The sequence below is a fragment of the Gymnodraco acuticeps genome, unplaced genomic scaffold, assembly GCF_902827175.1.
Source record: "Gymnodraco acuticeps unplaced genomic scaffold, fGymAcu1.1, whole genome shotgun sequence".
Lineage (NCBI taxonomy): Eukaryota > Metazoa > Chordata > Actinopteri > Perciformes > Bathydraconidae > Gymnodraco > Gymnodraco acuticeps.
In genome coordinates, this window is record NW_022991157.1 from 20,209 (window position 1) to 30,046 (window position 9,838).

The window sequence follows — 9,838 nt, forward strand, 5'->3', positions numbered from 1 at the left end:
TCAATGAACAACAGGAGGGGTCACAAACATAAGACCAGCTGTTAAATAAAGATCTTCTGACCTTAGCTGTCATGTGGGTAATGCTGCCCATTATGGACACAAGCAATTTTCACCCATTTATTAATTATATGTTTTAAATATGAAACACATGTGTTTCCTATCCCCTAAACCTCCAGGGATGTACACAGTTTAATACTGACAACTTCTTATTATGGGAAATACGAAAACGTCTTTTAAAACTACAACTCCCAGTAGAGACGTGCCATGGAACATGTTGCGAAACCTTGTGCGAAACACACAATAGCCAGCACGTGTAGTTCTGGTGACGGGGTGGGGGAGGGGGTGGACCCGTCCGACTCCAGTTTTGGACAGTCTGTCGTGGTTCCATTCCATTTCAAAGTGCTGTTGGACGCTCTGCGCACTGCCACTCCAATATCCAATCACAGAGCTTGAGGACTATCACGGGGTTTGTCAAGCAAAGAGAGAATACTTACTTCCGGGTGTAACATTCTCTAAAGCAACTACTATGAGCTGCTCCGACCCTCGGTCCTGATGGACTCCAAAAGTCCGACATTATACAATCAAACAAATAAACACAAGAATAATTGTGTGTTATTGTTGAGTAAATAACAGTGTGTGGTTTAGAAAATAATACAAAATTAGAAGTACGAGTTGGGAGTGAGAATGTGTTGGTATTTACCCTGCATTATGCACGTTACTAATAAAGAATGATGTTATTGTATTGTATGTATTTACAATGTATTCACATTGTAAATAGTTCATAATCAACGAATGACAAAATGCAGTGACAAGAAAACAACCATTGTATAGCACTTGTTTGAGTAATAAGAGGCAGTTTAATATAAAGGCAAGGCAATTTATTTCCATACACATCAGCAAGTCAAAGCGCTTTAAATAAACGGAAGTACAAAATATAAACACATTTTCACATTATTATGAACTCAGTCGGGCGAAACAAGTGCATAGTTTCATATTGTTCTCATATATAGTGTTTTAAAATGTCTTTATTTTGTAGGCCTTTATTATGGCGTGCGCCAGCGTGTGGACGTGACACCTCCCTTGTGAAAGAGCTCTCCAGTGCCTCTGTGTTGCTTGGCAGAAACCTTTACAGGTCTTCTTCCTCAGACTCAGGGCTAGTGTAGTCATTGTCATCCGACTCCTCAATGTCCTGCTGTAATTGAAGATCATGGCATTCCAAAGCGGCTACACCGCTGTACGCATGTACAGCCTGTTTGTGTTGGCTTTGGAGGAAGTGCCACCTCCGACTGAGGACACTCTTGAGCCCATGTGCAGCATCCTCTGTCAGGTCACCGAAATCTGTATATATAGGAATAACCACACAGAAAAAGGGCTCAATGTAAACAAACCATGACAATTGTAAATCTCTTTGCATTGTACAATGCTGCATATGTAAAAACACTACAAAGTAGGTGAATCCATCTCAAACTGAAGGATGTTAGTATATATTGGGTGCCAAATGGGATATGTTGATTAATGTTTGATATCGTGCTTGACAATTAGTCAATAGACAGAAAATAATCGATTATGATCTTGATGATGAATAGTTTCAGTAATTTACTATTTCACTTCGGCCTGACACAGTGACAGATGTGTTCTACTTATGTAAGACATGCAATGTGTTGAAGAGTGGATGAAAATATTCAAATGTTAAGATCTCAGACATACTGCTGGTTGTGATGCCCTCCAAAGTCTGTCCTCTCAGTGCTTCCACTTCTTGCACTTCCTTCAGAAGGAACATGATGTGCTGCGACATCTCTCTCACCAGGATGCTCTGCTCCTCCTCCAAACGTCTGACCAGCATTACCTGCTCAAAGACAGACCTCTTCAACCTGAAGGTGTTGCCTTTAGGTTGAGGAAAGGAATGGAGTAGTAGACAAGGAATATTTATTCATAAATTATATTATTACAGAATGATTTTCATTTCTGAGACACAAATCTTTGTAGCGATAGCATTGGTTCTCTATAATGTAAACTAATAACACATATTATATATTTGCAGGTATCACCATTGCTTTTTCTGCCCCATGATAAACTGTAATATTTTGGTATGGACTAAAAAAACAACAAGCCAAACTAGCAATTCCCCCACCATTTGCATGCCTCTCCCATGGTAGGGTGTAGCCCTCTGTCAGACTGCAAGCCAACTCCTCGTCAATCTGTTCTTCCTGCACTCCGGTGTTGTATTGCACAACTTTTTCGCGAAGCTTCTTTTTCAGCTCTCTCATTCTCTTCCTCTTTCTTTGCCTTGCCTGGTTGCTGTCTGCAAAGTGAAACGGAAACAAAACTGTGTCATGGTGCCAGAATGTTTTTGCTGTTTTTGAAGTGTAATTTCAAACTACGTTTGACAACAAACCATGCTGACGATACAGATCTTGCTTCCTGCGCAAAAGAGTGACGGTGATGTTCTCAATATCCACCCTCAGTCCTTCAGTACACCCTGGGGCGTAAACTCTCTCTAAATAGTTGCAATAAAACAATTGGAGAAGAGATACAATCAGTGACAGTCTCAGTTTCAACATATAGCCAACTTATATTGTATGTCTAAACTTACAGTAATTAACAGATGTATATATGGAAAACCTGTGGTATGTCTTACCTGTGACCGCCCATTGCCTGACATCATACACCCACTGCTGTATGGTCTCCTGATCAAGGTTGTGCTCCTTTTTGAAGTCGCTGAAGCTGACAGCTTCCACCTTTGCCCTCTCTGTGATCTTTACAAAAAAAAGAAAATGTCAGAGCAAAAGCGCCATGCAACACCATAATGCAAAGAACACCAGTTTTCAGTACAAGACCTTCAGAAGAACAGTTGAAACATTCCATGACACCATCTGACTTGCAAGAGGAAGTGTGGATAAGGGAGAACATCATGTATATAGCCATGAGGTTACATTGCAGACATCCTTCATATGTAATGTCAGATGAGAAGACAATTGTAATTTGCCCTTACTTTGACATATCTGTGTGCTAAAACTTGATGAAGGTTGCCCCTCTTCCTTCTGTTCCAACCCATGGCCTGTTGAGTAAGCAGGTTCACTCTTCCTTCTGTTCCATCCCATGGCCTGTTGAGTAAGCATGTTCACTCTTCCTTCTGTTCCAACCCATGGCCTGTTGAGTAAGCAGGTTCACTCTTCCTTCTGTTCCATCCCATGGCCTGTTGAGTAAGCAGGTTCACTCTTCCTTCTGTTCCATCCCATGGCCTGTTGAGTAAGCATGTTCACTCTTCCTTCTGTTCCAACCCATGGCCTGTTGAGTAAGCATGTTCACTCTTCCTTCTGTTCCAACCCATGGCCTGTTGAGTAAGCAGGTTCCCTCTTCCTTCTGTTCCATCCCATGGCCTGTTGAGTAAGCAGGTTCACTCTTCCTTCTGTTCCAACCCATGGCCTGTTGAGTAAGCAGGTTCACTCTTCCTTCTGTTCCAACCCATGGCCTGTTGAGTAAGCATGTTCACTCTTCCTTCTGTTCCATCCCATGGCCTGTTGAGTAAGCAGGTTCCCTCTTCCTTCTGTTCCATCCCATGGCCTGTTGAGTAAGCATGTTCACTCTTCCTTCTGTTCCATCCCATGGCCTGTTGAGTAAGCATGTTCCCTCTTCCTTCTGTTCCATCCCATGGCCTGTTGAGTAAGCATGTTCCCTCTTCCTTCTGTTCCATCCCATGGCCTGTTGAGTAAGCATGTTCCCTCTTCCTTCTGTTCCATCCCATGGCCTGTTGAGTAAGCATGTTCCCTCTTCCTTCTGTTCCATCCCATGGCCTGTTGAGTAAGCATGTTCACTCTTCCTAAAAAACACAAAAATATATCCACAAACAAAAAAATAAGTATTCACATCAAAAAGGCAATACTGAGTGAGAAACCTGACAGACTAAACCCAATCGTTAAAAGGTTGTTGAACTGGTAATACACCAATAATGTTTTTACGGAGGGAACTCTCTGTAAAATACTTCTCACAGTGTGTAGTGTTAATACCAACCTGATTTTGTCATGTATTTTGTGACCAGAGCTGGAGAGAAAGCTGTTCACCTATAATGAATGTTACAATTAATGTTCGGTCACCATTACATAACAATATTACCTACACATCATAGATCTTGAACTGGATGGTTTAAGAGAAAACTTGTGTACTGACTTCCTACAATGTGCATGCATTTATTGTTGCTGAACATATGAGCTGCCTCTCTTTCATTTGAACTCAGACATAAAGGATATGCTTTAAACTAATCAGCAGGCTTGTCACTGAGATGACACATACATATTTGTACTGCTTTCTATTAAGACCTCTTGTATCCATACAGTTATAATAATGCCATTAATAACATACCTGCTCTACTTCCTCTCCCACTGTGTTTCCTGCCCCGTCCTGACTTCTGCCACCCTCTCACCTGCAACACAGCGCAAATAGTGTTATATAGCAACGTGTTTGATATCCAATAAGGCATGCCATGCACAACATTATCCTTTGCATTAAAGATGTTATGTACCTCGCATGTTGCTGTATGGGCTTTAGCATGCATCACGCTAAGAAATGGCCTCATTTCTGTCAACGGCAGAAGCTCTGGTAATCCCTCGGCTATTTTGTGAAGGTATGGCCAGTACCTAAGAAGCAGGAGCAGCATTTTGTGATTGAGTGTTACAAAGATACACTTTTAATTGACATGACAACAATATCAATATCATCTCAAATGACTGCTGAGGCATAGGCCATTTTAAACATTGTTGTGGATGTGCAATATGACAGTGAGGATTACCTGCATGTTACATCCATACAGAAGAAGTCAACATGTGCCTTCTTGGACATCTCTTTTTGGAGAAACATTGGGTACGCGTATATTTCTCCACGGAAGTGGTTCAGTCCTCGTAAGAGAAACCCATGTCTGATTAATCAGAAGAAAATCTAGTTGTTAATAATAAACTGACACAGCAAGGCCTGGCTTAAGCACTCTGTCATCTAGGTGGCTCTAACAACAAATATCACTTGGATGCTACAAAGGATGGATCAATTCCGCTCCACAATCAAAAGTGTTTAATGCTTCCAATTCTTACAAAGACTTAGACTTGGATTGCTATTAAAACTGAAATAATGAGACCAGACTCAAGAAGCAAACACATATACACACACAGACACACTTACAGACCTGCAAACTGCTCGTCTATCTGGGCACCAGACCTTTTTCACATCTCTCTGCCAGCGGTGAATTTGGCAGTACCACAGACGGCACTGTCATTTCCCTATGAAGTCAGTTTATTACACACAAGTTTTGACATATATAAAAGAGAACACCACAGGTGTGACTGCAACTATCATAATAAGAACAAAAACGTACACTTTTCATGTTGCCTCTGACAAGGTCAACAAATGTTGCGACTTCCTCGTCCTTGGCCAGGAACAAGCCCTCATAGATTGGCGGCTCCTCAGTCCTGTCCATGATAAGTTAACATACAAGTCAATAATGAAACTCACAAAGCACTACATTACTATGATTTGTTTTAATGTCTGTTATGGCTACTCAAACACAACCCCAAGGGCTACTATTTGTATTAGCGGTGTGTTCTTTATCATTTTCATTAATACCTATACACACCCTTTTGACTTGGAAAAGCGGTAATGCTTGCGGTTTCCATCACAGCAGACAGCCCACATGTCTGGAGAACATGCTGGACAAACCAAGTGATGGACCTGGCACATATCCTCTTGTTTGTACTGACAGAAGCTAAACTCGAGGAAGCTTCGCTGAAATGTATCAGCACAGATAATACCTGTCTGTATATTGATTTTAAAAAGTGGATTAGTAATTGTTTTGAAAGCAATGCCAACAATTTATGATATGGTATACAGTAATATGATATTGTTTTTTGTATGTTTCCGTGTGATTCAGATTTACCCGTCCAGCTTGAACAGATCTGTGCTCCAACATTTTCAGAAATGCCTGCCTGGACACGGCTGGTGCTGTCACCTTCATGTGCTCCAATGAGGTGAACACATCATATTTGTAAAGCGTCTGGCAGCTGGTGCTAGCTGGCCAGTACCGATACAAAAGCAGGTCTTTAACCTCAGGAGTCCATTCTGCAGAGCAGGATGGACAGGATTTCCGAGGCAAGCAGACATTGTATCGTCCTGTGAACAAATGGAAAAAGTAAAGGTATTTCGGTAATTAAACTGTGAGTTTGCCTTAAAATATTGGATTTTATACATAGATGTGCATATATGATATATTAGCTATTTGACATGGCATTTGGGTGTTGTCTGGAAATGACCAGGTGATACAAATCTTTGCATTGCACAAAGTGGTAAAACTCTGCCGTACAATACTACTTGTACAAAAAGAAGGGCTTTCAGAACAACATACCGTTGATGGGGACCACAGAAATATGCTTCCAAGGAGTCACTGTGACGTCATCAGAGCATTCACAGATTGACCTTGGAGTAGGAACAGGCAGTTGACATACTGCAATATAGAAAATAAATTAGGAAGGGTGTATTTACAGTTTTTCCTTAATTCTCCAGATTATAAAGATATTCAATAAAATGTTGCATAACTTCCACATATCTTGCAGCCCTAGTCAAAACCAATCATACTTTTTTCAATCAGCTATGTACACTTCCCATTCACACTTAATTTTGGGAACTACATTATAATGGGACATTGTAATGTAATGTTAACCTTTACATACTTTGTTCACAAAACTGAGGCTGGCCATTTTCATCCACCACCACAGAAGTTGTAGGGGGAATGGGCTCCAGAAATCCATTGAACACAGCCTCTCTGTCATGGAAGATATTCCTCTTGTGGGCCTCCATGTCACAGGTTGCACAGAGGAACTCCATGTGGAACACAGTCCAGGCACCTCATAGCCGCTTCTTCTGCACAGCATCTGTGGCACTTCTGAATGGCTATTCTCTCAGCTGAGAGTTTTGCATTAAAAAGCATTGGCCTAGCCGTTTTCATTCTCCCATCTGTGAGAAGCTGCCTTTGTGCCCAGGCAGAAACCGGTCCGTCTGTTGCCTCCGGAACCTGGACTGCAGTTAGGGCGTCCCTTAACTCTTGAAGATGAGTTTCTAAAAAATAAAACAGCTGTTAAGCCGCCACCCTAAAACTGGTATGACGGATATTAAGGTAGTATACTGAACCACTTTTGAGTTGGAAAAAGATATGCAGGACTAATAATAGCAACATGCTATGAATCATATGCATCCAAAGCAATATTAGCAAGTGATACTTATACCAAATATGCATTCACTTGTCATGAAACAGTCAATACTCAATACTTTATTATGATTAACTAGATGAGTATAAAAATGGAAACATTGGGGAAAACTGTAGTGCCAGTCAACTGCTGTTATAATCAGACTCACCAAGACTACCAAACTCTTGATGTTCTAGCTGAAGGCCTTCCTCGTGCACAGGATCGTCTCTTCTGGCGTGTGAAGCTGCAGAGACTTCCTTTTTGCTTAACCCTTCAATCAATCTAAAAGGACACCAATTAATTGTAATATGAAAATGCTCTGTAAGGACTGCAGGTAATGAAACTAAGAACTTATTACCACAGCATCACAATGACCATTTACATTTGGCATACTTTTATCCAAATCGAGGTACACATTTTAAAAAATACAACACAGGCAAGGATTATCATCACAGGCTCTTAAAATATCTTCATTTCATTTGGAAATGTTTTAAACATTGCAACAGATTTGTCAAGAGATATCTTTAAATTACATAATTTCATTCTGTGTACACCAAGATAACTTTGTTATGAATGATCTTTATTCTTAGACTTAGAAATCATGATATAGTAAAGAACTAACCTGATGCGGGGCGTTGTGTTTCCCATTGTCTCTCACGTCTGCGTGACCACTGGATTAGAAAGAGGTCTCTTCCTGCCTGTTCTTTCTCCGGAGGGAGCAGGGGTTTCCGTGGCCATGGCAGTCTATATTTTTTCAGAGGTTGAGATCAACAACAAAGTTGTAATACAACATAAGACAGCAGCACTTATATTTGAGCAGTTATTTAACGGTTGCATAAAAAGGACTAACTGTCCCTTTACATGACATCAATAAAAAGCAATAGCAATGATTATATTACAGACTTGGGTATTTGCTTATCATGAAAAGCCTCACCCTGGCCTCAAGGAGATGAGCCTCGCTAATCAATGATGCCATGTGCACCGTGGCCTCATTGCGATCCTCAAAGACCCTCACTTCAGGGTTGAGGGACATGGCATACAAATAATATAAACAATACACAAAATGAAGAGTGAGAGAAAGACAGGAGAGTGATTAACAGAGAAAGTGAGAGAGTGATTAACAGAGAAAGTGAGAGAGTGATTAAAAGAGACAGTGAGAGAGTGATAGAAAGAGAGACAGTGAGAGAAAGAGTGGCTCTTAAAAGTGCCGTTGGTTTTATATGTGTGTGTGTGTGGATATGTGTGTGTTGGTGATATTAAGTGTTGTAATGAAGCTGTAAAACAGAAAAAAAGAAAAACATGATTAGGATTATTTCCAATAACAGTAACATCTGTGTAATACTCTATGCAATAATAATTGATCTGAGCATTACTCTATATGCAATAATAATTCATCTGAGCATTACTCTGGCATACATTATGCATTTATACTGTGCATATTGTTATATTATGCACTTGTTTCTCTTATATCTTCTACTATATATTTAAATTCTAGAATGTAACAATCCCAATCTCCCCCGGAGATCAATGAAGTGTTTCTGATTCAGAGTGGGACATTGGGTGGCCAGTCAAATCCTCTGGAAAACTCCAGTTCCACATTTTAGTTCCACTCCATAGCCGATGCATTAGCAGCTATTACAACTGTGTTGAACACTGTCTTTACAACACATGTGCAAATACATAAATGTAAACATATGTTTCTAGCACGCACCTCCACTGTCCAACTGTGCCGGGGACAGCTAATGTAATTTAGCTGTATAAACTATCAATGCTATCCAGCTCAAAACGTTGACCGGAAGGCCGGAGGCTAGCTGAACGTGGCCGCTAGTTGGCCTATTGTAAAAGCTAAACACACTCCAAAACTCAAACTAATACCCAGGAATGAAACGCTATAGAGACTGCGCTACAGTGGAATAAATAAAAGCAATATTATTTCGTGTTTTAAAGAAATAAACTCCCCTTGATTTTAGATACTTACTGTTGTCCGTTGTCAGATTAAATCGGATGAAATTAATGAAAGTGAGGTGATTGTGGGTAATGTGGCTACGTCACGTTAACGTAAAGCGCGACGTAACGTTGCCGGGGTAACTACGGAATCTTCTTCTGGTTTATTGTTGTTATAATAAAAATGATTATTATTACTATTAAACAAAAAGCATTTCAAATACAGTCAGTAGCCAGTGGGGGGAGTGGTTTTCACCATCATTATCATCATTGTATATGTTTTAAATGACTAATATTGGCCTACAATACCCCTTTATTGATCAAATAGGAATATAATTGTCTTTTAAATAACGTAAACTAAAGGGAACAATCTATTGGACACAGCTGAAGCTCTGGCCTTCCTTAAAAACTAAGTAATTTAATAAAAATCACAGTTGTATTACACACAATGCACTGTTTTTTGAGAACAGAAATTGATAAATAATGCACCATAATACATTCTGACGAAAAATAAAAATAATTATGAATACAAATCAAATAAAAGAAGCCTCCCGTGAGTTACTACAAGCTATAAAGTCGATTTTAAAAACGTTTTATAGAATAAAAGCTCACTGCGGGACGTTGTAGAAATGCGTGTGTGCACCACGACAAAAGAGCCTCATTCACTTTAC

At 40.1% G+C, this 9,838-nt stretch overlaps 1 protein-coding gene across 2 annotated transcripts; it reads right to left on the minus strand.

Annotated features, from left to right (window-relative positions):
• Nucleotides 1–837: 837 nt before the first annotated feature.
• On the minus strand, nucleotides 838–9,533 carry LOC117560638. 2 transcript variants are annotated; one of them, XM_034237573.1, is made up of 15 exons: nucleotides 6,711–6,728; nucleotides 5,921–6,153; nucleotides 5,621–5,799; nucleotides 5,363–5,456; nucleotides 5,174–5,267; nucleotides 4,787–4,912; nucleotides 4,520–4,634; nucleotides 4,360–4,420; nucleotides 4,012–4,061; nucleotides 2,993–3,820; nucleotides 2,639–2,756; nucleotides 2,396–2,497; nucleotides 2,132–2,302; nucleotides 1,708–1,884; nucleotides 838–1,338 (listed from the first exon to the last, which is right to left on the minus strand). In XM_034237573.1, the coding sequence occupies exons 10-15, from the start codon at nucleotides 3,053–3,055 to the stop codon at nucleotides 1,127–1,129; spliced, it is 843 nt and encodes a 280-aa protein (XP_034093464.1). In that variant the 5' UTR covers nucleotides 3,056–3,820; nucleotides 4,012–4,061; nucleotides 4,360–4,420; nucleotides 4,520–4,634; nucleotides 4,787–4,912; nucleotides 5,174–5,267; nucleotides 5,363–5,456; nucleotides 5,621–5,799; nucleotides 5,921–6,153; nucleotides 6,711–6,728; the 3' UTR covers nucleotides 838–1,126. The 2 variants fall into 2 exon arrangements, with proteins under 2 accessions (XP_034093464.1, XP_034093465.1); XM_034237574.1 differs by lacking the exons at nucleotides 838–1,338; nucleotides 1,708–1,884; nucleotides 2,132–2,302; ... (5 more) ...; nucleotides 4,520–4,634; nucleotides 4,787–4,912 and adding exons at nucleotides 6,386–6,484; nucleotides 7,393–7,505; nucleotides 7,846–7,967; nucleotides 8,158–8,497; nucleotides 9,202–9,533 and having other exon boundaries at nucleotides 5,044–5,267; nucleotides 6,711–7,095.
• Between the last annotated feature and the right edge of the window lie 305 nt (nucleotides 9,534–9,838).